Below are 25,894 nucleotides of genomic sequence, written 5' to 3' on the forward strand. Positions count from 1 at the left end.
TGCCTACTTTCAATGACTTCCAACGGTTTCTCTCTCTCAAAGGTCTGTCATTTACACACACCATGAAAAGGTAATAAGACACTCTACGCTAGGTGGCGACCGCCTTTGCTTGCGTTCGAACAGAAGACGGAGATTTGTCATTAAGAGAATACACACAAGCCTATTATGAGCTCAACAAATTTTTCCCGCTACTCGGGAGGGTATGGAGTGAGTGTGTAGGCCTTGTTGTCTCATTCTCATTGCCGTGTGTCGCAGTTGATGGGATTTGTGGCGTCTGATGTGACGGAGAAGGCGGAAGTGTTGATGGAATACGTTGATAGTGCTGGTGAGAGTTGCGAGTTGTGAGAAATGATTAGAAGGTTGTGATGAGTTGAGGTTTGTTGTAGGAGAGCCGTACAGGACAATACAATCGATGATCAAGGTAAAGCGTGCCTCGCATTTCAGACCAATCCCATTCCTGACACCATGTGGTATGCTTGATCCAGGTTCTGTAATAATCAATACTAGTTGTACGGTATCCATAACATGTCCAACGGAGTTTTCAGACCGTCTACTGAAACGGCGAGTCCTAGCTAGACAATACGTATTTGTTGAAACCTGGAAGTAAACATGCAAACTTCCTAGTAGTTTAGATTACGTATATAGGCCTGGTATAGGTAGTCGTCGTTTTGCGATCGTGATCAAGACAATTGAAATGTACAGTCTAGGTATGCACTCAGTTCCGTAGTAACGACAGTGGTATGGTATTTACTGACATAGAAATTGATATCGGCAAACATTGACTGTCAACAGTGTTAGATGCTGCACAGTGTAGTAAAGGATTGATTGTAGTATGGGACGTGTGAATAGTTGACTGTAGGTGGCATTCAACTCCTGAAGGTGTTTCTTGGTTGTCACGTACACACAGTCCCTAGCTACAATACAAAAGGATGGGGCGACAAAAGTTCATGAAGCATTTTCTTCGCTGTTTGGTCACTTAAACGAATCGTTCTTAGACTCATCTGTAGTCGGACACGGAAACGATTTTTTAAGGTAGGTCCTATCATGAAACGTGGTCGTGGGGAGGAGAAATTTGAGATTTGTGTGTGTACTGTACACACACACACACACACACACACACACACACACACACACACACACACACACACACACTTACACATGCACATACACACACTCACACATGCACACACACACACACACACACACACACACACACACACACACACACACACACATTCCAAGAACTCGATGGAGAGCCATATAGGACCACGCCCCTTTCTGTTGTGCGACCTGGATTAGAAGCCTTGCTACACTCGGCAACAATACAAAACCATGATGCGTTTTGATTTTTAACTTTTATTGCAAAACAAACATAAAATGGAATGTAGCATTTTCCTCATCCTTCTTCATCTGTGAGGATGAGATCATCAAGGCTTACCTTCTGGTCTGATGGCCATCATGCATATCGGTTTGAGTTGTGAAGTAAAATTTGATTTGTGACGTCATATTTGATTTGTGTTTAGCATGAAGTTGATAATAACCTGACAATACAAAAATCCAAAGCATCCGGCTCCAGAACTTTGTTACGACTACATAGAGCATTAGGTACACCATTGATATCTACATACAGTGTGACATAACGTGACCAACTTGATCTCATTTCTCGGGCTAATTCTCGTTGCAGATTTCATCATTCAATTTTTTGAGAATGTAGTTGAGTGTAAGACTAACAGTCTTGCTGGCGTTGCATTTCAAGCGTACTCGAACTCGTTAGCTCAGTATCATTCGTGGGTTGTGAGGAAGGGAGTGCAGATGGCCGTCTACATGCTTCCGTACAGGAAAGACCTTATCGCAAAGTTGGGAGAGGAAGAGAGTGACGTGGTGTGTGAAATAAAGTGAGGACAGACGCTGAAAGTATTCCTACTGTCGTGTTACATGAATGTGTTACAGATCACTGGCAGACTTGATGAAGCCAATTTATGAAGAAACACAGAGGCTATACACCGAATACAAACTACACGAACTGCCATGACGTTCATTACTATCTAGTCTCACTGACACAATTACATTTTTTGTAGTTACCACTTAGTTTGCCATGTGAGGCTGCAATACTGCTTTTGATCCCATTCTCTGTCTCTTTGCTTTCGATCCAGCGTCTTTGTTTTCTCTCGTGGTTGATGATGCTGATGATGCTGCTGCTGCTGCTGTTGTAGCAGTGCTAACATTCTGAGTGTAACGAGTGACTGTAGAGACGCCGTCTACAAACTTGGTTTTGTAAAGGACGTTGGCGTTGTTGAACATGCCTTCCTTTAGCGAGACGACAATGAACTGTGAGTGTTGGAAGTGATTTCTGAGCATCTGGCCGATGTTCTGTGTGTGAGAGAGATCGAGAGCCGCGTCGATCTCGTCCAGAATGTAAAGAGGAGCTGGTTTGAATAGGAGAAGTGAGAGGATAAGAGAAAGAGCAACAAGAGACCTAAGACAGACCAGATCTCTTGGTGATTAATTAAGTAATAAATATAGACTATTGTACTGGAGGGATGCATCTCACAATACACTAGAATATTGTATTGGAGGGATGCATCTCACAATACACTAGATTATTGTATTGGAGAGATGCATCTCACGATACACTAGAATATTGTATTAGAGGGATGCATCTCACAATACACTAGACTATTGTATTGGAGGGATACATCTCACAATACACTAGACTATTGTATTGGAGGGATGTATCTCACAATACACTAGATTATTGTATTGGAGGGATGCATCTCACAATATACTAGACTATTGTATTGGAGGGATGCATCTCACAATACACTAGACTATTGTATTAAAGGACGAAAGCATTTTACCTCTGCCCACCACTCAACTCAGTGAGACTTTCCTTCCACACGTCACCAAATGCCACTCTCACTTCCAACCCATCTAATACAGTCAGGCCATCAGGTGGTGAAAGACGAGCTCCAGCACCAGGCAGCAACGCAGAAAAAATAGAACCAAAATCCTGACAGACAAGATGGTTACATAATCAACACAAGGTCATCATGTTAACATTCTTGGTCACACACACACACACACACACACACACACACACACACACACACACACACACACACACACACACACACACACACTACCTTGTTCACTTTACCGAACGCTGTATGTAAAGCTTCTTCCTTCTTCTTGTCAAGCTCTTGAATTACATTGGCAATTTTGCGTTTGTCATTTTCAACAATCTCTTTCCGTAACATGAGATCTTGATACTGAATATAAAAATACACTAGTTTAATCCGTAACTCATTTAGTCTAGTGTATTGAGATGCATCCCTCCAATACAATAGTCTAGTGTATTGTGAGATGCATCCCTCCAATACAATAGTTTAATGTATTGTGAGATGCATCCCTCCAATACAATAGTCTAGTGTATTGTGAGATGCATCTCTCCAATATAATAGTCTAATGTATTGTGAGATGCATCCCTCCAATACAATAATCTAGTGTATTGTGAGATACATCCCTCCAATACAATAGCAGTGTTCTCCCCAGAATATGTCAAAGACGTGGCGGTGTAGGCGTGACTAAATGGAACACACTTGTGGGCGTGGTTGTTTCAAACGTGGGCGTGGTCATCTGAGTGCCCTTTGATGGCTTTGCGTTGCAGTGCTAGAGCAACATAGGGTGCTTGTGTTTGGTCTAAAACGTTAACTGTACAACATTTCTATGCGTGGACAGAGTACAACACAAGCAAGCTATCACTAGCCTTCTAGCTAGAGCCCCACTTTTCATCCGGGCTACTTTCTAATGCATACATGCCGAAAACCTGAGCCTCCCAATATATTCCAAGCCAATACAAATCACAAATCGATTGTAATAGCTTTAGTTAGTAACGTAGCACTAGTAGACAAGTTCACTAAGCAGTTGGTGACAATTTTCCATGCTGATACCGACGCTAGTAGACGTCCGCAGCGTATCGGCATGCTCGCGGAGATCTACAAGATTTTCGAAACTGTGACCGTGTCTACGCCAACCTGAGCAATGCTTCCGCTAACTTTGGGTTTGGGCCGATGCCGTTCAAGTGCGTTTTGGCGTCTGTAATCAGTGCATTGTCTTACATCCTGTGTAGCCTCCTAGATCGGCTTCTGTAGGGTGCCTAAAACGCCACTAGAAGAACGAGAAATTGGGCTATCACTTCAACAACACAATTCGACGCATTGATGTACTTTGTCTTGCGACTTTGTATTCTTTCAACACACCAATAACGACTCCACGGCACAAATGGCTGCTGAGGGCGTGACTCACATACGGATTGGAATGTGGGCGAATACGCCACCAAATGACATCGGATCAGATTCGAAACAACGTCATAAGTATATTTTGGACATAGCAATCTCTATGACGTTGCTCTTGGACTTTCCAAAACAACAACAGGTGTTTTAGTCGTACAAACAAGAACCCAAACCACTGGTCTCCCATATCTTGCCTAACACATAGATAGTAAGGCGTGACAGGCATGAGTCAAGGCGTGGCAGGCATAAGTCAAGGCATGGCGGCCCGCCACGTCTTGAGATGCCTGGGGAGAACACTGAATAGTCTAGTGTATTGTGAGATGCATCCCTCCAATACAATAGTCTAATGTATTGTGAGATGCATCCCTCCAATACAATAGTCTAATGTATTGTAAGATGCATCCCTCCAATACAATAGTCTAGTGTATTGTGAGATACATCCCTCCAATACAATAGTCTAGTGTATTGTGAGATACATCCCTCCAATACAATAGTCTAGTGTATTGTGAGATACATCCCTCCAATACAATAGTCTAGTGTATTGTGAGATACATCCCTCCAATACAATAGTCTAGTGTATTGTGAGATACATCCCTCCAATACAATAGTCTAGTGTATTGTGAGATGCATATCTAAACACATCACTGTCTTCATGTAAACAAGTAATGCATTTTACAATCAGCTCTGCTCACCCTCTCCTCTGCCTTTTCCAGCATATTCATTGCCCTCATATTCACTGTCCTTGCCAACTGTGTCTTCTGCTGCTCCAGTTGTCCAAGTCTTGCTTCAGCCTCCTTTGGATTGTGAGCATTAAAGTCGTACGCAGTGTTTGCCTTCCCAAAGAACTTTCTTTCCCTTTCAATCCAATCATATTTCTCCATCAACTGTGTGACAAGCTGTGCTGCTTCACGTGTCTCTTTCTCGTGCCGTTGCACGTTGTGTTCGAGCTCCTTGATCTTAAGTAGTGTCGCTGTCTTCTCCTTCTGCTTTGCTTTGCATGCTTTGTTGCGTTCGAGGATATCCTTGCTGCATGCTTTCAGCTTGTCTTTTTGAGTGGCAAGAGCCTCACGCGCGGCGACACACAATTGCTACGCAAGGCAGATGTATTATGGACGCAACACATAAAATTGGAATGTCCGTCTGTCTGTCCATCTGTTTATCTGTCCATTTGTCTGTATGTATGTCTGTCATCTGTCTGTCTGTCCATTTGTCTGTACGTCTGTTATTTGTCTGTCCATCTGTCTGTCATCTGTTCATCAGCCCGTGTGTCTGTCTGTCTGTCTGTCCGTCCATCTGTCTTACTTGTCGCCTGTCCAGCTCTTTCCTGTGCTGTTCAACAGTGGCATTCAAGTCAGCAATGGTTTCATCACATTTTGCAATCTAAAATACAAAAACACCAACAACCAACCTCAATAACTAATATATACCTTAGGTACAGTGTATACCCAATCAAACTCACTTGGTTCTTTAGAGACTCGAGTTCTCTGCTCATTTCCTGCATTTCCAGCTTCAGCTCTTCGCCTTGCTGCTGTTTACACTTCATTAATTTTCCAACTCTTTCTGCCTCCTTCTGAGCTTTATTCAAGTTTTCTTCTGCTTTCTTCAGCTCACGTTCACGATAACTAGACGAATCCTACACAAACCCACACCACAGTTATCTACACATTGTAGCAACAGGGAAATGAATTTACCTTCATTTTCATCTCAAGTTCCTTGCACTTTGCTTTTGATTCCTTCACAATTTTCTTTGCCTCACACAAGACCTCTTCTTGTTCGGCTAACAATTGCAGTGAATTACTTGTCAATCATGATTGTTGATGGATGCACACTGATGCACATGCACGCACGCATGCACACACACACACACACACACACACACACACACACACACACACACACACACACACACACACACACACATCTGTCCCATAAAGCCCACCTATTGTCTGTTCTAGTGAACTGACTGCTTCCATCGTCTGATGATGTTTCGTCTGCTTCAGGTTGCTCTCCAGCAAGTCCAGCTCCTGTTTCTTCACATCCAACTCTCTTCTCATCTCGTTGTATCGAGCGCCTCGTGCCTTTACGTTTTCCAACTGATGATTGATATCAGCCAGCTCAGACACAGCATTATTCCGTTGTTGTTCAATGGATTGAATCTCATCAAGAGCGGCTAACACAGTGCCAGATGAACGACGAGCACCTACAGATGAATAAGGACAATTAAAATGCACACACACCAACACACACACACACACACACACACACACACACACACACACACACACACAACCTCCAGACAGCGTTCCTGACGGATCAAACACTTCCCCATCCAGAGTAACAGACCTAGTCATTACTTTCGAATCAAACGTCACCTACAACCAAACCAGACATCATAGAGCAACAAACAACTCATCAATAGTATCAACTCAAACAAGTTTGTGTGACCCACAGAAATGTTAAGTTAACAGTTTGGTCATGACATTGTCTGTGTGTTTGCATGTTTGTCTGTCTGTCTGTCTGTCTGTCTGTCTGTATGTTTGTGTTGTTTGTCTGTCATGATGTACAAACAAGATGACAGACAAAGTGTCACTGTGTGTGTGTGTGTGTGTGTGTGTGTGTGTGTGTGTGTGTGTGTGTGTGTGTGTGTGTGTGTGTGTGTGTTCTACCTACCTGTTTGGCACTGTCCATTGTACTGCAAACAAACGTTCGCCCAAATACGAACCGCATGGCAGCCTCGACGTCATCTTCGTAACCGACGAGTGAAAGAGCAGTGTGAACGTTGTCACAGCCAACCTGATGGTAAACACAATCGGCAGTCATCAGTGTGTGTGTGTGTGTGTGTGTGTGTGTGTGTGTGTGTGTGTGTGTGTGTTTGTGTGTCTTACAAGTTGTTTAGCTCGTTGCACTGCTTGTGAGTTGATCGTTTTAGCTGCTATCTTGTTCAGTGGAATAATTGTGTAGCGACGTTTCAGCTTGCCATTTTGAAGCAACTTCTTACCAGTTGTTTCCGTGTCAACCACAACGTTGTACAGCTACAAGAGACAAAAACATCAGACTATTGTATTGGAGGGATGCATCTCACAATACACTAGACTATTGTATTGGAGGGATGCATCTCACAATACACTAGACTATTGTATTAAAGGCATGCATCTCACAATACATTAGAGTAATATAGCATATCACCTTTCCACCAGCTGTAACCTCCAATGCAGTGGCATGCGACACGTCTCTCACTTTGATAAGCTTAGCAACAGGACCATAAACCTAGCACAACAACTAAACTCAAACAAAGACCGCCAACTCCACCAACAACATCTTAGATTCTACTAACTTTTCTTCTATCAAATCCTCTTTCAGGGTCAACATACTCAAAATGCAAGTGAGGAAATCGACTTTCCAAAGCTGCAAGACCTTTTTCCAGCTGATGAATTGCGGTATCAACTTGTCGTCTACAAAGACAAGTCGTACATTACTTGTATCAATGTCTGTCTACGTGTTTGTCCATCTGTCTGTCGCATGTTGGTCTACCTTCGTGATGCTAGTTCTTCCTCCTCTCCCTCTCTGTAGTTGAGTCTTGCCATCTCCATCTGTAATGTATCTCTAGCTTTGGCTGCTGATTCAAACTGTGATTCCTCTTTCTTGTAACTTGACTCAGTGTGCTTCACTGCTCCTTTTTGTTTCTTCAGTTCCTCCCTTGCATGACTCAGTCTACCACAGAGTTAACTTATCACACAACAGAGATGATCTACAACTTGGTTTGTACACGTCGATACCACTAACATGCAACTCAACAATAAAAAGGAACAAGCACAATGAAGACTCTCCTTTAGAGAAAATGATTGCACTACTCATCAAGTAAACATATTTATAACATAAGCCAACAACCGCCTTACAAACTGAAAATATCATACAACACAACACAAGACAAGAACAGAAGATAACACAATGCAACACAACGCACCAGGGAAACAGTTACACTACCGTACAACCAATAAACACAACAAAGTTGCTACCTCATTTCCGCTTGCTGCATTTCTGCTGAAGCAACACTGATGCTCTCCTTACAACCTGATTAATCATCAGCAGTTACACACAGTGACACGTTTAGAGTCGCTAATGCAAGAGCTCGACAAGCATGCGTGCTACACAAGTGACAAGTAAAAGGAGCCAGCATACCAATCAGTTGATCGGCCAATGTTTTCTCCTCTCCTGAATCGCTTGCCGTCAATCCTGCAGACACCGCTTGGTAACGATCTCGTTTCTCTTTGACGTGTTGCATTGCAGTAGTGCTCTCGTCTTCGAGCTTCACACATTCATCAGAAAGAACCGTCAACTGCTTCTGTTTTTCCTTCAGACTTTCCTCGTCCTACAACGTAAGATCACGTGATTATAATAGAATGAATGCGTCTCTTGGTACATTCCGGTCACTTTATGTTTCTTACATCTGTCAGTGTCTTTTCAAGGCCTTTCCTCTTCTTCTTCTCTCCATCTAATTGTTCTTTCCAATGAGTTAATGCTGATTTTGCCTTCACCACTTCCTGCATGCACACAGTAGATGAATGTAGTAAACAATCACAAGAGATTGACCTTCACGTTGTGTCTGTTCGCACCTTTGCCTCTTCATCTACTCTCTTCTCGAGTTGCTCTAGAGCACCACCTGATTCCTACAGATAACATGATTGATTGATTAATATTAATAAACGTTTGGTATTCAAACTGTTTTACCGTGTCTCGTTTCTTCTCTAGTTCTCTTATTTCATCATTCAACTGCTCCATTGAACTATCAATCTAATGTAAACAATCACATAACTAATAAGCAATAAATAATAATTATAATAAATAATAAATAATAAATAATAAATAATTTAATAAATAATAAAAAATAATATAGGAGGGGTATTTTCCAAGGTGACTCACTTTCTCCACTTCTCTTCCGTATGGCTCTCAATCCTCTGAGCAAGGAGCTGAACAGAACCGGTTACGGCTACAGGATGACCACTGGGCATGGTGAGACTGCCAAACGTCAGCTTATCAGTCATCTACTTTACATGGATGATCTGAAGCTGTATGGCAGAAACTCTGATCAGTTGGATGGGTTGTTGCACACGGTTCGTACCTTCTCTGATGACATCCAGATGAAGTTTGGTCTGGACAAATGTGCTGTTGCACACTTTGTCAACGGCAGACTATCTGGACACAACTCTGGAGTGACGGTAGGAAAAACTGACACCATCAACTGTCTGGAACCGGGTCAAGTCTACAAGTACTTGGGTGTAGATGAGAGTAACGGTATTCAGCACAGCATGATGCAGGAGAGACTCCATCGTGAGTACTTCCGCAGAGTGAAGGTGGTTCTCTGGACTGAGTTGTATGGTCGGAACAAGATTCTAGCCATCAATGGGTTTGCACTACCGGTTCTCACTTACAGTTTTGGCGTCATTCATTGGGGGTGCACGAATCTGCAGCAGCTCCATCGACAAACCAGAAAGCTCCTCTATGCACGGTGTCCACCATCCTGCTGCAGACGTTGACCGACTGTACGCTCCTTGCAGTGATGGGGGTAGGGGGCTACGACAGATGAAGTCGACATATCAATCTTGTATTGTGAGGCTGAACTGTTACCTTGCTGAAAGTTCTGATCCTTTCATACAGATGATACGGGAGTGTGACTGTGGAAAATCTTCACACTTGATCAAGCGCATGGCTTGTTGCTTTACTGCACAGCTGCGGAGGAGTCTTGCTTTGAACGACAAGTCGCAGAACTTACACAGGAATGCATCCATCTCGGTTGAAGGTGGCTTCGAGCAAGTGCCTAAAACAGATGCGAGACATTACCGTACGTGTTGCAGTTCTCTTCGTGTGCGGTCCTGGAGCGGGAAGCCTATGCACGGGCAGTATCACCGTCTCACTGAGCAACCGCCTGTGAACATGAAAGGGACCTACGGATGGCTAAAAGCAGCAAATCTTCCTGCTGCAACTGAGGAACCGGTTGTTGCTGCTCAAAACCAAGCTCTTCGGACTCGGTACTATGAGCACAAGATTCTACATCGTGATGTCAGTCCTACTTGCTGCATGTGCAGTGTAGGCCTGGAAACAGTCGACCACATTGTGGCAGGCTGTAGTGCTTTGGCACCGATAGACTACACTGATTGACACAATCAGGTGGCCTCCAGTGGAGAGCAGATGGTACTGGCATCATCCTGATAGGCTTGTGAAGACGAATGACATTACTATGATGTGGGATACCAGCATCCCTACTGCCAGGAAGATCAAAGCCAATCGTCCAGACATCTGTCTCAGAAATAGGAAGACAAACACTTGTCTTCTTATTGATATCAGCTGTCCTGCTGATGGCAACATTGGCAAGAAACATGCTGGGAAGTTGGCGAAGTACAGCGACTTGCGAGTGGAGATAAGCCGCATGTGGCATTGTCAAACACTGGTGGTTCCGGTGGTCTTGGGAGCTTTGGGCACAGTGCACACAGGTATTGCACGGTGGCTGGACATTATTCCAGGTCATCACAACCTGCAGCACTTACAGAAAACAGTGTTTCTGGGATCTACTCGGATCCTTCGTAAAGTCATGTCTTCTTTCTAGACAGCCGTGATGGTCTAAGTACTTCTGAAGCAGGGTTTGCTTCCGGTACTTGTAATAGACTTTACAAACCAGACTGATCTGGTTGAGCACAACAATAATAAAATATAATAAATAATAAATAATATAATAAATAATATTTTAACAAGATGGTGGACTGTTTTACTGAGAGTTGGGTAAGCAGACTATCCAGGTCACTTCCCCGCCATCCGAGTCTGAGATCGAATAGTATTGGGGTGGTATCCTAGAAACTGAGGTACATCACAATGAGTCTGCCTTCTGGCTGAGATGTCAAACTGATGGCGAGACGTACCGAAGAGATGAGCAGCAGTGGTTACCTATCTCAGACAATGAGGTCACATCGTGTCTCAAAAGGATGGGAAACTGGAAGCCTTCTGGTCCAGACAAGGTTTATGGTTTCTAGGTCAAGCGTATCACGTGTCTTCACACTGATCTAACTCGTAACTACAACCTGATGGTTCAGAATCCAGACTCTGTACCCAACTGGTTGTCTCAAGGAACAACCACTCTGATTCCTAAGAATGACAAGACTGACCAGGCCAAACATTACCGACCTATCACGTGTCTGTCTGTCTTCTATAAGACCCTCACCTCAGTCATCAGGCAGAGGATTACAGGACATCTGGATTAGAGAAACCTCATGGCTCCGGAGCAGAAGGGTTGTCGACACAGATCTTTTGGTGCAAAGGATCAGCTGTTGATCAACAAGCCGCTTACCGAAAACTGTAAGACCAGCAGTGTTCTCCCCAGAATATCTCAAAGGCGTGGTGGTGTAGGCGAGGCTAAATGGAAGCGTACTTATGGGCGTGTTGTTTCAAAACGTGAGCGTGGTCATCTGAGTGGGGTTCCCGACTTTGCGGTGAGCAACGTAGGGTGTTTGTGTTTGGTCTAAAATGTTAGTTGTACAACAATTCTATAAGTGGAGAGAGTACAATAGTCTCGCGTAGCCAGACCCCTTTCCGCCGCGGCCTCCCCGGCGAAATGGGGTCCGGTGTACGGCCTTTGATGTCGCTGTGTGCCGCGTAGCCAGAAATCGGCTATCTAAAGACCGGATTTAGTTTCTTAAACGCTTCACTAAAGACGAGACTGGTATGCACGCAATGCAATCCTATCTCGATAGCTTCTCTTGTTTCGTAGAGAACAACTCGAAGACTACAGCTAGAGTCGTTGCTGTTTGTGAAATCTCCATGTCTACAGCAGCGATTAAACGCGGCCGCGGGGACGTTGACGTCGACAGGCTTCGATTTCATGCAGCCATGATCGACGTCGTACAATCTAGCGTTGTGCGCTCGTGTCACAACGGAGACTGAATGCGAACGTACTGGATGGATGCGAACGTACTCAGTGCCGTTTGCTGTTTTTTGACGTCTAAAGCGACCGCATACAGTCCGGAGTGAGAGATCTGGAAGGGCTTGGAGTTGCATGACGTCATCGAAACAAGATGAGTCGTCTTTCTGTGTTTGGGTAATCATTTTTGTGCATTGTTTTGGTGAACACATACAGTAGCAACCAGGAAGAGACCAAATCGTTTAATCGCTGCTGTAGACATGGAGATTTCACAAACAGCAACGACTCTAGCTGTAGTCTTCGAGTTGTTCTCTACGAAACAAGAGAAGCTATCGAGATAGGATTGCATTGCGTGCATACCAGTCTCGTCTTTAGTGAAGCGTTTAAGAAACTAAATCCGGTCTTTAGATAGCCGATTTCTGGCTACGCGGCACACAGCGACATCAAAGGCCGTACACCAGACCCCATTTCGCCGGGGAGGCCGCGGCGGAAAGGGGTCTGGCTACGCGAGACTAAGAGTACAACACAAGCAAGCTATCATTAATCCTCTAGCGTTCCACTTTTCGTCCGGGCTACTCTCTAATCTGAATGTTGAAAACCTGCACCTCCCAATATATTCCAAGCCAATACAAATCACAAAATCAATTTTAATAGCTCTCGTTAGTAACATAGCACTAGTAGACAAGTTCGCTAAGCAGTCGGTGACAATTTTTCATGCCGATATCGACGCTAGAGACGTGCGCAGTGTATTGGCATGCTTGCCGAGATCTACAAGTCGAAACTGCAAACGTGTCTAAACTAACCTAAGCAATGCTTTCGCTAAGTTTGGCTTTGGGCCGATACCATTCCAGTGCGTTTTGGCGTTGTCATCAGTGCATTGTCTTACATCCTGTGTAGGGTAATGCCTCCCAGATCGGCTTCCGTAGGTGCCTAAAACGCCACTGGAAGAACGAGAAATTGAGCTATCACTTCAACAACACAATTTGACGCATTGATGTACTTTTTCGTGCGACCTTGTATTCTCTCAACGCATCAATAACGACTCCATGGCACAAATGGCTGCCAAGGGCGTGACTCACATACGGATTGGAATGTGGGCGAATACGCCACCAAATGATGTTGGATCAAATTCCAAACAACGTCTTAAGTATATTTTGGACATAGCGGTTTCTATGACGTTGCTTTTGAACTTTCCACAACAACAAGTGTTCTATTCGACTAGATGAGAACCCGAACTACTGGTCTCCCATTTCTTGCCTAGAACATAGACAGTAAGACGTGACAGACATAAGTCAAGGCGTGGCGGCATTAGCCAAGGGATGGCGAGATTGGGCGTGTCCTTGTAAAATATAGTCAAGGCGTAGTGGGCCGCCACGTCTTGAGATGCCTGGGGAGAACACTGACCAGGCACAAGAGCTTGAGTATGGCTTGGGTGGACTACAAGAAAGCCTATGACAGCGTGCCACACAGTTGGTTGCTCCAATGCCTTCAGATGCATAAGATCAGTCCAGTCTTGTGTAAGTTCTTGTCACGTGTGATGAAGAGTTGGAGGACATCAATGGTGCTTTCTTGTGGGAACAGTATGATCAAGACAAGGCTTATGCAGATCGGGAGGGGTATTTTCCAAGGTGACTCACTTTCTCCACTTCTCTTCCGTATGGCTCTCAATCCTCTGAGCAAGGAGCTGAACAGAACCGGTTACGGCTACAGGATGACCACTGGGCATGGTGAGACTGCCAAACGTCAGCTTATCAGTCATCTACTTTACATGGATGATCTGAAGCTGTATGGCAGAAACTCTGATCAGTTGGATGGGTTGTTGCACACGGTTCGTACCTTCTCTGATGACATCCAGATGAAGTTTGGTCTGGACAAATGTGCTGTTGCACACTTTGTCAACGGCAGACTATCTGGACACAACTCTGGAGTGACGGTAGGAAAAACTGACACCATCAACTGTCTGGAACCGGGTCAAGTCTACAAGTACTTGGGTGTAGATGAGAGTAACGGTATTCAGCACAGCATGATGCAGGAGAGACTCCATCGTGAGTACTTCCGCAGAGTGAAGGTGGTTCTCTGGACTGAGTTGTATGGTCGGAACAAGATTCTAGCCATCAATGGGTTTGCACTACCGGTTCTCACTTACAGTTTTGGCGTCATTCATTGGGGGTGCACGAATCTGCAGCAGCTCCATCGACAAACCAGAAAGCTCCTCTATGCACGGTGTCCACCATCCTGCTGCAGACGTTGACCGACTGTACGCTCCTTGCAGTGATGGGGGTAGGGGGCTACGACAGATGAAGTCGACATATCAATCTTGTATTGTGAGGCTGAACTGTTACCTTGCTGAAAGTTCTGATCCTTTCATACAGATGATACGGGAGTGTGACTGTGGAAAATCTTCACACTTGATCAAGCGCATGGCTTGTTGCTTTACTGCACAGCTGCGGAGGAGTCTTGCTTTGAACGACAAGTCGCAGAACTTACACAGGAATGCATCCATCTCGGTTGAAGGTGGCTTCGAGCAAGTGCCTAAAACAGATGCGAGACATTACCGTACGTGTTGCAGTTCTCTTCGTGTGCGGTCCTGGAGCGGGAAGCCTATGCACGGGCAGTATCACCGTCTCACTGAGCAACCGCCTGTGAACATGAAAGGGACCTACGGATGGCTAAAAGCAGCAAATCTTCCTGCTGCAACTGAGGAACCGGTTGTTGCTGCTCAAAACCAAGCTCTTCGGACTCGGTACTATGAACGCAAGATTCTACATCGTGATGTCAGTCCTACTTGCTGCATGTGCAGTGTAGGCCTGGAAACAGTCGACCACATTGTGGCAGGCTGTAGTGCTTTGGCACCAATGGACTACACTGATCGACACAATCAGGTGGCATCCATCATTAAATGAGACGTTTGTCGTCGTTTTGGGGTTCCAGTGGAGAGCAGATGGTACCGGCATCATCCTGATAGGCTTGTGGAGACGAATGACATTACTATGATGTGGGATACCAGCATCTCTACTGCCAGGAAGATCAAAGCCAATCATCCAGACATCTGTCTCAGAAATAGGAAGACAAACACTTGTCTTCTTATTGATATCAGCTGTCCTGCTGATGGCAACATTGGCAAGAAACATGCTGAGAAGTTGGCGAAGTACAGCGACTTGCGAGAGGATATAAGCCGCATGTGGCATTGTCGAACACTGGTGGTTCCGGTGGTCTTGGGAGCTTTGGGCACAGTGCACGCAGGTATTGCACGGTGGCTGGACATTATTCCAGGTCGTCACAACCTGCAGCACTTACAAAAAACAGTGCTTCTGGGATCTACTCGGATCCTTCGTAAAGTCATGTCTTCTTTCTAGACAGCCGTGATGGTCTAAGTACTTCTGAAGCAGGGTTTGCTTCCGGTGCTTGTAATAGACTTTACAAACCAGACTGATCTGGTTGATCTTGGTAAAATGAAGTACAAGTTACCAATTCAGTGACAGACTAGCTATCAATGTATGTATACTCTTTCACAACTGGTACGTTGAACAATAAACGAGACATAGGAAAACGTAATCACACTTATTCTCAGTTCAGCCTCATTACTATAGAACAAACCTCCGTGACTTGACATTTTAGTTGTTGCATGTTACTCGTCATTTCCTCCACGTCTGCTGTTGATCTCTTACGAATTTCCTGCAAACATGATGTGAATGCAAGGCATTGAGGATTGACGTTTATGTTTGCTCACATCAGCTCGCACAAATCTGAATGCTGTGACAAGACGAGTGAGATGCTCAATTTCACGAGTTACTTTCTGATACTCCAAGTAAGAAGAACGTTCCTATGATGGAGTAGATACAATGTGAACACACACACACACACACACATACACAGACACAGAGACACACACACACACACACACACACACACACACACACACACACACACACAGACACACTCACACAGACAGACAGACACAGACAGACAGACAGACAGACAGACAGACAGACAGACAGACAGACAGACACACACACACAGACACAGACACACACACAAGTAATCTCTTACCTCTCTAAGCCTCTGCAGTGTTGGAGTTATTTCTTCAGCTAAAATCTAGAAAGAATGTTTGTAGAGATGAAAGAAGACGCACGTGCCTCTACACACTCACAACGTTGATTTCCTGCAGTTTGCTGTCTTTCTTCTCGATTGTTTTCTGAGCTGTAGCTTTCTTGCTTTCATACATACGTGTGCCTGCTGCCTCTTCAATCATTGCTAATATCTGACAGCAAGAAGAATACACACACACACACACACACACACACACACACACACACACACACACACACACACACACACACACACACACACCACACACACACACCTCTGGTGGTTTCATATTGAGAACTTTTGTGATGCGACCCTATACAATGAATAAGAAAGAAACTCAACACAACGTACAATCACAAATGAAACAAAAATAAATAATTGCCAAACAAACAAACAACAAAATAAACACAACACAAACAGACATACAAACAGGCACACAAACACACAGACAGACAAACACACAAACAGACACACAAACATACAGACAAACAAACAGACCAACATACCAACAGACACACAAACATACATAAAGACAGACAAATACACAAACATACAGATAAAGACACACAACCATACAGACAGACAAATACACAAACATACAGATAAAGACACACAACCATACAGACAGACAAATACACAAACATACAAAGACACACAACCATACAGACAGACAAACACACGCACACAAACATACATACATACAGACACACAAACACACAACACACAAACATACATACAGACAGACAGACAAACACACAGATAGACAAACACACAAACACACAGACAAACAAACAGACCAACATACCAACAGACACACAAACATACAAAGAGACACAAACATACAGACAGACACACAAACACACAACACGCAAACATACAGACAGACACACAAACACACAACAAGCAAACATACATACATACAGACAAACATACATACAAACAGACAAATACACAAACATACAGACAGACAAACATACATACAAACAGACAAATACACAAACATACAGACAGACAAACACACACACACAGACACAGACACACACACACACACACACACAGACACACACACAGACACACACACACAGACACAGACACAGACACACAGACACAGACACACAAACATACAGACACACAACACACAAACATACAGACAGACACAAACATACAGACAGACAAACACACAAACATACAGACAGACACAGAAACACAGAAACATAGAAACAGACAGTCACAGACACACAACCATACAGACAAACAGACACACAAACATACAGACAGACACACACACACACAAACATACAGAGAGACACACAAACATACAGACAGACACACAAACACACAAACATACAGACAGACACACAAACATACAGACAGACAGTCACAGACACACAAACATACAGACAGACAAACACGCAAACATACAGACAGACACAAACACACAAACATACAGACAGACAGTCACAGACATACAAACATACAGAGAGACAAACACACAAACAAACATACAGAGAGACACACAAACAGCATCGCAACACAAGCCAGCCACACACCTGCATGATAAGAAAATGAGGATTATTAACGTTAAGCTGTACTGATCTGAACAGATCTTGTACACGTGAGTTGTTCGCCGTCACTCCATTCACCATATACTTGTTCCTCCCACCAATAACAACTTGCCTTGTAACAGTTATCTCATCAAAACTCTCATAACCCAACGGACTATGCCGCTTATCACGATTATCGAACGTTATCGTTACGGTCGCTTTCATTACACCCGCTTGACCGCTTTTGTACACGAGCTCTTGCAAACTTGTTGCACGAACCTAAAAATCAAATAAAAATTTTTAAAGTCGACGACGTCGATTAAGGCCCATCCGTTTGTGTCAACATTTTATACAATGGAAACGTTTCGTTTGGGAAGTACGGTATTTCTTTAATTAAACGTCGCCTTCAAATAAACGCCCCATATAAGAGTACAGATAAAATATAAATACCGCCCTTGAACAAACGCCCCCATGTGAGAGTACAAATAAAAAATAAATACCACCCTTGAATAAACGCCCCCATATGAGCGTACAGATAAAAAATAAATACCACACTTGAATAAGCGCCCCATATAAGAGTACAACTACAATACTAAACGTCGTCCTTGTTTGGTAATTACTGGTTTTGTGTTGGCGTTGACTCTGTGATGGCTAACGAAACACGTGCTGTTGTTGTTGACAAATGCTGGTACATGTACATGTACTTGTCTGTTCTAAACAATTGCTACTCACACCCCTACACACTATTTTTGTTTCATATAGCGACATCGGACTGAAATATGCAGACATCAACTGTTTTGTTTTGGGGGTAGGGATAGGCAGTCTGGATAGTAAACAAAAAGTCACGTGATCTAAACCCACGTGTCACGTGACATCAATCAATTACTTTTAAAAAGGCAAACGGCATTCTTTACGGGACAACGTAAGCTACACGTTTGTTGTTCTTACTTGAGAAAGATTTGTGATTCCTAGAAGGAAACATATGGCGTCCAGGATGTTTGACTTTCCGCTGCCGTTGAGGCCTGTAACGGCGTTGAATAGAGGATCGAATCCGTCGATGACTGTTCTCTGAGCGTACGATTTGAAGCCGTCAATGACGATTTGTTTGATGAACATGATCGGGACTTGTAGTTGCCCGCCAAGCGAATGCGCATGCTCGTTGAGATGACGTTGCTACTTACAATGTTATGTTGGCAAGAAAGGGTCTGGCTACGCGAGGCTAATGTGTGTCATGTGGGTGCTGACGTATGGCATCTTTGTAGCTGGTGTGTGCACGAGTGTTACAACCGCTGCAGATGGCGCAGATTCAGGCACTTGTGATAAAGACGGATTATGTGATGGTGAGGAAATCTCATTGCTACATGTATTAGACGTAGTCACTAGCTACATCCGGTGTATGGTACGTGAGAGATGCATCCCTCCAATACAATACCTGGTAGTCTAGTGTATTGTGAGATGCATCCCTCCAATACAATAGTCTAGTGTATTGTGAGATGCATCCCTCAATACAATAGCCTAGTGTATTGTGAGATGCATCCCTCCAATACAATAGTCTAGTGTATCGTGAGATGCATCCCTCCTATGCAATAGTCATCACCAACATATATTCAAACCTTCAGCTACAAGTTTCCACTGTGAAGTGGGCAACATCCATGTTGCCCTGCAATATTGGAGTGCTCCAAGGTGACCCGTTTTCGGTCATTGTTTTTAACACCGTCATAAACACACTCGTTATGATGTTGAAGACTCAGCCTTTTGGTTAAACGCTTAGTGGTTTATCTCACAAGATCAATGCTCTTCTGTTCGCTGATGACGTTACCCTAGTATCAAAGTCGCCTTCTGGTTTACAGCGTTTATGTAATATTGTGTCTGAGTGGTGCCAGTGGTCCCAACTGACCATTAAAATGTCCAAATCCAGCTGTTTAGGTCTGAGTTTTAAACCCAAATTCCATCTTCGTGATCCTTCTGTTTCAATTTCTAATGAGTCTGTTCCCTTTCTTGGTTCTGAGTCTTTCCTTTTCCTTGGAATGCCAATTAATGGAAACTTGTCCGATGATAATTTCAAATCCTCTCTAATAAGCAAGGTAAAGACTTTGATGGAGAAATTGGACAATTGCCCTGTTAGTTGTCGGTGGAAACTAAAATTATACCAAAATGGAATCTTCCCAAGATTGTCGTGGTACCTGTCTCTACTTCCTCTTTCACCAAGCTGGCTGCAATCTGAATTAGATAGAATTGTTACATCTTACCTCAAGAAATGGTGTAAACTTCGTCGCTCGGCCTGTACTGCCATCTTCTACCTCCTCCCACAAAATGCTGGTCTTGGCTTACCCCGTTTGTCTACGTCTTCCATCTCTCTCCAGTCTTCAAAATCTGCCCGTCTCTTATCCTCACATGACAACTGTGTCCGCTCTTTGGCCACCAGTCAAGCATATAATAAATCGTATAGCAACAGATTCTCTGCTTTTAGAGAAGCAGCAAAGTCACTATCTGAAACACCAGGTGCTTCTGCAGCAAAATTGAGTGACATCACCAAATCAAGACTAAAGGAGGAACACCAAAAACAACTTCTTGCAAGAACTAAGAATCTACATGTCCAGGGATCCATCTTCCGTCTAGAGAACTGTTCATCTGACGTCTGGGCAAATGTTGTCTCTTGTCTTCCCGGTCATCAACTCTCTTTTGTCCTCAATGCCGTTTCTGATACCCTCCCTTCAAATGCTAATCTTGTCCTATGGAGTAAACGTTCTTGTGATAAATGTCCTCTATGTCATCAACGTCAAACCCTTCTTCACGTTCTCAATAATTGCTCAGTCCTCTTACAATGTCGTCATTACAATCAACGTCACGACTCTGTTCTCAGTCTTCTCTATAATGCGGCTATTAACCATCTACCACATCAATTCAACATCTTTGCTGATTTAAAAGACTGTGAAGTAAAGTTTCCATCTGACATCATTCCTACTGCACAAAGGCCTGACATGTTGATTTGGAATAATCATACGCTCAAATTTGATGTCATAGAACTAACAATCCCTTTCGAAACAAACTTTTTTGATGCAAATAAAAGAAAATCAGAACGGTATACAGACTTCATGATGACCATCAAATCAAAAGGCTTCACCTGTAAGCAACTAAATATTCAAATAGGATCTAGAGGCTTTATTGATACTCCAAGTCTTCTCCCCTTCCTTGATGTCATCTCTATTCCTCCTCACAATCAACGTCAACTATTATCATCAATCGTAAAGGTGACAATTGAAGAATCTCGTAAAATATGGTTAGCCAGAAACAATATCTAGTTCTGTTTATCCTAGTTTAGTTATTTTAGTTGTACATTACTTTTTAGAGCTTTTACTATTACTTTACTGGCGCCACATTATTGTTAAGTGTGATGGCCATGTATTAGTGAGGTGCTCCTCGTTTATCTAATAAATGAGTTCATTGTGTATTGTGAGATGCATCCCTCCAATACAATAGTCTAGTGTATTGTGAGATGCATCCCTCCAATGCAATAGTCTAGTGTATTGAGAGATGCATCCCTCCAATACAATAGTTTAGTATATTGTGAGATGCATCCCTCCAATACAATAGTCTAGTGTATTGAGAGATGCATGCCTCTAATACAATAGTCAATTATGCTGAAAAATACGTTCTTCTGTACATCAATAATTCAGAAGGCTTTTCTCCCTGGTATATGTGGCACAGATGAACATCAGTACAAGGTAAGGTCAGCTACTGCTGATGCTAAAAGAAGTCGACACACCTTATCAATATGTTCGCTGGACTTTGCCAATGCCTATGGGTCTGTCCCACATTGGTTCATTTTACAATGCTTTAGACTCTGTCATGCTCCAGACCATCTACTGTCCGTCTTCACCAACATATATTCAAACCTTCAGCTACAAGTTTCCACTGTGAAGTGGGCAACATCCATGTTGCCCTGCAATATTGGAGTGCTCCAAGGTGACCCGTTTTTGGTCATTGCTTTTAACATCGTCATAAACACGCTTGTCGTGATGTTGAAGACTCAGTCTTTTGGTTACACGTTTAGTGGTTCATCTCACAAGATCAATGCTCTTCTGTTTGCTGATGACGTTACCCTAGTATCAAAGTCGCCTTCTGATTTACAGTGTTTGTGTAATATTGTGTCTGACTGGTGTCAGTGGTCTCAACTGACCATTAAAATGTCCAAATGCAGCGTTTTAGGTCTGAGTTTTAAACCCAAATTCCATCTTCATGATCCTTTGGTTTCAATTTCTAATGAGTCTGTTCCCTTTCTTGGTTCTGAGTCTTTCATTTTCCTTGGAATGCCAATCAATGGAAACTTGTCTGATGATAATTTCAAATCTTCTCTAATAAGCAAGGTAAAGACTTTGATGAAGAAATTGGATAATTACCCTGTTAGTTGCTGGTGGAAACTAAAATTATACCAAAATGGAATCTTCCCAAGATTATCGTGGTACCTGTCTCTACTTCACCAAGCTGGCTGCAATCTAAATTAGATAGAATTGTTACATCTTACCTCAAGAATGGTGTAAACTTCGTTGCTCAGCCTGTACTGCCATCTTCTACCTCCTCCCACAAAATGCTGGTCTTGGCTTACCCCGTTTGTCTACGTCTTCCGTCTCCCTCCAGTCTTCAAAATCTGCTTGCCTCTTATCCTCACATGACAACTGCGTCCGTTCTTTGGCCACCAGACAAGCATATAATAAATCGTATGGCAACTGGCAACAGATTTTCTGCTTTTAAAGAAGCAACTAAGTCACTATCTGAGGCACCAGATGCTTCTGCTGCAAAATTAAGTGACATCACCAAAACACGAATAAAGGAGGAACACCAAAAACAGCTTCTTGCCAGAACTAAAAATCTACATGTCCAGGGCTCCATCTTCCGTCTGGAAAACTGTGCATCTGATGTCTGGGCAAATGTTGTCTCTTTTCTTTCTGATAATCAACTTTCTTTTGTCCTCAACGCCGTTTCTAATACCCTTGCTTCAAATGCTAATCTTGTTCTGTGGAGTAAACGTTCTTGTGATAAATGTCCCTTATGTCATCAATGTCAAACCCTTCTTCATGTTCTCAATAATTATAATTGCCCAGTCCTCTTACAATGTTGTCATTACAATCCTAGGGTTAGGATTAGGATTGGGTCACAACTCTGTTCTCAGTCTTCTCTATAACGCGGCTGTTAACCATCTACCACATCAATTCAACATCTTTGCCGATTTGAAAAACTGTGAAGTAATATTTCCATCTGACATCATTTCTACTGCACAAATGCCTGACATGTTGATTTGGAATAATCATACGCTCAAATTTTATGTCATAGAACTAACAATCCCTTTCGAAACAAACTTTTTTGATGCAAATAAAAGAAAATTGGAATGGTATTCAGACTTCATCATGACCATCAAATCAAAGGCTTCACCTGTAGCCAACTCAACATTCAAATTGGATCTAGAGGCTTTATTGATGCACCAAGTCTTCTCCCTTCCTTGATATCATCTCTATTCCTCAACGTCATCAACATCAACAGTTGTCAACATTATAAAAGTGACCATTGAAGAATCTTTAAAATATGGTTAGTCAGATACAATCAGATTCTCTAGTTCTGTTTATTATAGTTTAGTTATTTTAGTCTTACTTACTTGTTAGAGCTTGGACTATTACTTACTTGGCACCTCAATATTGTTAAGTGTGATGGCCGTGTAGTAGTGAGTTGCTTCTCATTTATCAAATAAATGAGTTCAAACGTGTATTGTGAGATGCATCTCTCCAATACAATAGTCTAGTATACAATAGTCTAATCTATTGTGAGATGCATGCCTCCAATACAATAGTCTAGTGTATTATGAGATGCATCCCTCTAATACAATAGTCTAGTGTATTATGAGATGCATCTCCCTAATACAATAGTCTAGTGTATTGTGAGATGCATACCTCCAATACAATAGTCTAGTGTATTGTAAGATGCATCCCTCCAATACAATAGTCTAGTGTATTGTGAGATGCATCCCTCCAATACAATAGTCTAGTGTATTACGAGATGCATCTCTCCAATACAATAGTCTAGTGTATTGTGAGATGCATCCCTCCAATACAATAGTCTAGCGTATTGTGAGATGCATTCCTCTAATACAATAGTCTAGTGTATTGTGAGATGCATCTCTCCAGTACAATAGTCTAGTGTATTGTGAGATGCATCTTTGCTATACAAAGTCTGATATAGTGATTTTTTAGATTCTCGACAACTTCCCAGCATCACTGTAATTGTTCCTACTTGCTACATGCGTCACAAATTTCACCCGAATCTCATCAAAATGTTTCAACATCAGACCTATTCTGGCCATTTAGAGCTACATCTACACGATGGAGCTTGTGGCAAGTCGGACTCATCCAAAAGTGCCAAATCCAATGAAGTCACCAAAGCAGCCAAAAATGATCCACGAATAAAGTATCATTTTGACTCAACAACATCATCAACTCCAGGCGAGAATGGAGTGTTGTCTCTCGGTGCTAAACGAAATTGGCTGCTAGAGAGAGTGGAGACGGAACTCGTCGCTCATTTTGATGATGATGATTACTATGCACCCAATTATCTACAAGAGATGGTCACCAAGCTCATTGATAACAATGCAGATTTTGTCAAGCTTGATGGTATTTATATTTGAAATATATTTGTGTAATTAAATATATTTGTGTAATATATTTGTGTAACATATTTGTTTAATATATTTGTCTAATATATTATATTTGTGTAATATATTTGTCTAATATGTTTGTCTAATACATTTGTGTAATATATATGTCTAATATATTTGTGTAATATATTTTGTCTAATATATTATATTTGTGTAATATATTATATTTATGTAATATATTCATCTTTATCTCCACGATTATTGTATAGTTGGGAAAGAATGCCACGTGATGTCATTCTGTTTATGTCTGTCTACATGTCTGTCCATTCATCAGTTCGTTTGTCACTGCATTTATTGTATCCAGACTATTATAGTAGCCAAACGGACAGACAAATAGACAGACAAACAGACAAACCGATTGACTGACCAAGAGACTCATATTGTTTGTGTGTCACAGGTTGGTTCATGTATGGAGAGGATTACTCAGAAGGTCAGCGACGTGATGCGTTTGTGTATTATGATTTCTCTAAAGGCAACTATCTCGGATGGGGCTGGACCCTACTGTACAAGAGAAGCCTATGGGGTAGACTTGGATTGTGGTGGTAGAGCTGGTGTGTTTATGCTGAGCAGGTTTGTGTTGAAGGAGAATTCAAGTATGATGACAAGATGTTTATGGAAGAAGACAGATTTGTGTCTCAAATTGAAAGGAGGGGATACAAGTAAGTAGCAAGTTGATACAATTTGCATGTGACAGGCAGACAGACGAACGGACAGACAGACAAACAGATAGACAGACAGATAGACAGACACACACAGACAGACAGATAGACAGACACACACAGACAGACAGATAGACAGACACACAGGCAGACAGACAGACAGACAGACAGACAGATAGACAGACAGATAGACAGATAGACAGACAAACAGATAGACAGATACACAGATAGACAGACAGACAGACACATGAGCAAACAGACACAGTCAGATAGACAGACAGACACACAGACAGACCACACAGAGACAGACAGACAATGTTAAAAATATATGTATTGCACAGACAGACAGACAGACAGACAGACAGACAGACAGACAACAGACATACATGTACAACAACACTATTTCATATCCTTCTTCATCGATCCTTCTCACCGTTTCATTTACAGGATCCATCACTTCGGCGACCACGACTACCTTGCATTAAAAGTTGATATCAACTCACATCAACCCTAACCTCCCCTAACACACGTGTCCATATGTTTCAGATTGTTACTCGATCCGTGGTGCGTGCTACAGGCATGCCACTGTGTGTGAGTCAACGCACCGGAGATCGATCTTGTGTACGCTATGATCTACCGAAATTCCTACTAAACAAAGGTAACCTGGCTACACAAGTGATACTGGGCAGTATTGATGGCTA

At 42.7% G+C, this 25,894-nt stretch overlaps 4 protein-coding genes across 5 annotated transcripts in view; 3 read left to right on the forward strand and 1 right to left on the reverse strand.

The window, feature by feature from the left end:
- Positions 1-2,126, forward strand: LOC134185931 (ceramide-1-phosphate transfer protein-like). The gene is made up of 7 exons (XM_062653818.1): positions 1-42; positions 93-200; positions 256-325; positions 387-421; positions 1,524-1,605; positions 1,685-1,895; positions 1,951-2,126. The coding sequence occupies exons 1-7, from the start codon at positions 13-15 to the stop codon at positions 2,030-2,032; spliced, it is 618 nt and encodes a 205-aa protein (XP_062509802.1). The 5' UTR covers positions 1-12; the 3' UTR covers positions 2,033-2,126.
- On the reverse strand, positions 1,916-18,990 carry LOC134185928 (structural maintenance of chromosomes protein 2-like). Its single transcript, XM_062653812.1, has 26 exons — positions 18,780-18,990; positions 17,838-18,110; positions 16,562-16,600; positions 16,349-16,459; positions 16,249-16,293; positions 15,929-16,021; positions 15,796-15,873; positions 9,021-9,083; positions 8,906-8,959; positions 8,738-8,833; positions 8,472-8,661; positions 8,309-8,363; positions 7,824-8,003; positions 7,627-7,744; positions 7,479-7,559; positions 7,178-7,324; positions 6,963-7,085; positions 6,583-6,664; positions 6,232-6,492; positions 5,984-6,069; positions 5,752-5,925; positions 5,595-5,672; positions 4,985-5,380; positions 3,144-3,269; positions 2,859-3,010; positions 1,916-2,476 (listed from the first exon to the last, which is right to left on the reverse strand). The coding sequence occupies exons 1-26, from the start codon at positions 18,945-18,947 to the stop codon at positions 2,086-2,088; spliced, it is 3,660 nt and encodes a 1,219-aa protein (XP_062509796.1). The 5' UTR covers positions 18,948-18,990; the 3' UTR covers positions 1,916-2,085.
- LOC134185930 (uncharacterized) overlaps positions 18,984-25,894 on the forward strand; it is a 7,515-nt gene continuing 604 nt past the window's right edge. The window contains exons 1-7 of one of the 2 annotated variants that reach the window (XM_062653817.1): positions 18,984-19,034; positions 19,094-19,171; positions 24,074-24,490; positions 24,932-25,057; positions 25,118-25,193; positions 25,641-25,680; positions 25,740-25,851. In XM_062653817.1, coding sequence (XP_062509801.1) covers positions 19,019-19,034; positions 19,094-19,171; positions 24,074-24,490; positions 24,932-25,057; positions 25,118-25,193; positions 25,641-25,680; positions 25,740-25,851 — 865 coding nt within the window. In that variant the 5' untranslated portion in view covers positions 18,984-19,018. The other variant, XM_062653815.1, reaches the window with a different exon arrangement.
- Positions 19,736-21,133, forward strand: LOC134185962 (uncharacterized). Its single transcript, XM_062653855.1, has one exon. The coding sequence runs from the start codon at positions 19,736-19,738 to the stop codon at positions 21,131-21,133; it is 1,398 nt and encodes a 465-aa protein (XP_062509839.1).

The sequence above is a fragment of the Corticium candelabrum genome, chromosome 10, assembly GCF_963422355.1.
Source record: "Corticium candelabrum chromosome 10, ooCorCand1.1, whole genome shotgun sequence".
NCBI classification, from domain to species: domain Eukaryota; kingdom Metazoa; phylum Porifera; class Homoscleromorpha; order Homosclerophorida; family Plakinidae; genus Corticium; species Corticium candelabrum.

Excerpts from the sequence above, each read along its gene's own strand:
- LOC134185931 (XM_062653818.1), top strand. The coding sequence starts at position 13 with ATGACTTCCAACGGTTTCTCTCTCTCAAAG. Across the intron at positions 43-92 it reads ACGGTTTCTCTCTCTCAAAG|GTGGCGACCGCCTTTGCTTG; the intron begins GTCTGTCATTTA and ends ACTCTACGCTAG. Across the intron at positions 1,606-1,684 it reads ACGACTACATAGAGCATTAG|ATTTCATCATTCAATTTTTT; the intron begins GTACACCATTGA and ends TTCTCGTTGCAG.
- LOC134185928 (XM_062653812.1), bottom strand. The coding sequence starts at position 18,947 with ATGTTCATCAAACAAATCGTCATTGACGGCTTCAAATCGTACGCTCAG. Across the intron at positions 16,022-16,248 it reads CACTGCAGAGGCTTAGAGAG|GAACGTTCTTCTTACTTGGA; the intron begins GTAAGAGATTAC and ends ACTCCATCATAG. Across the intron at positions 5,926-5,983 it reads AACTTGAGATGAAAATGAAG|GATTCGTCTAGTTATCGTGA; the intron begins GTAAATTCATTT and ends GGGTTTGTGTAG.
- LOC134185962 (XM_062653855.1), top strand. The coding sequence starts at position 19,736 with ATGTCCAAATCCAGCTGTTTAGGTCTGAGTTTTAAACCCAAATTCCAT.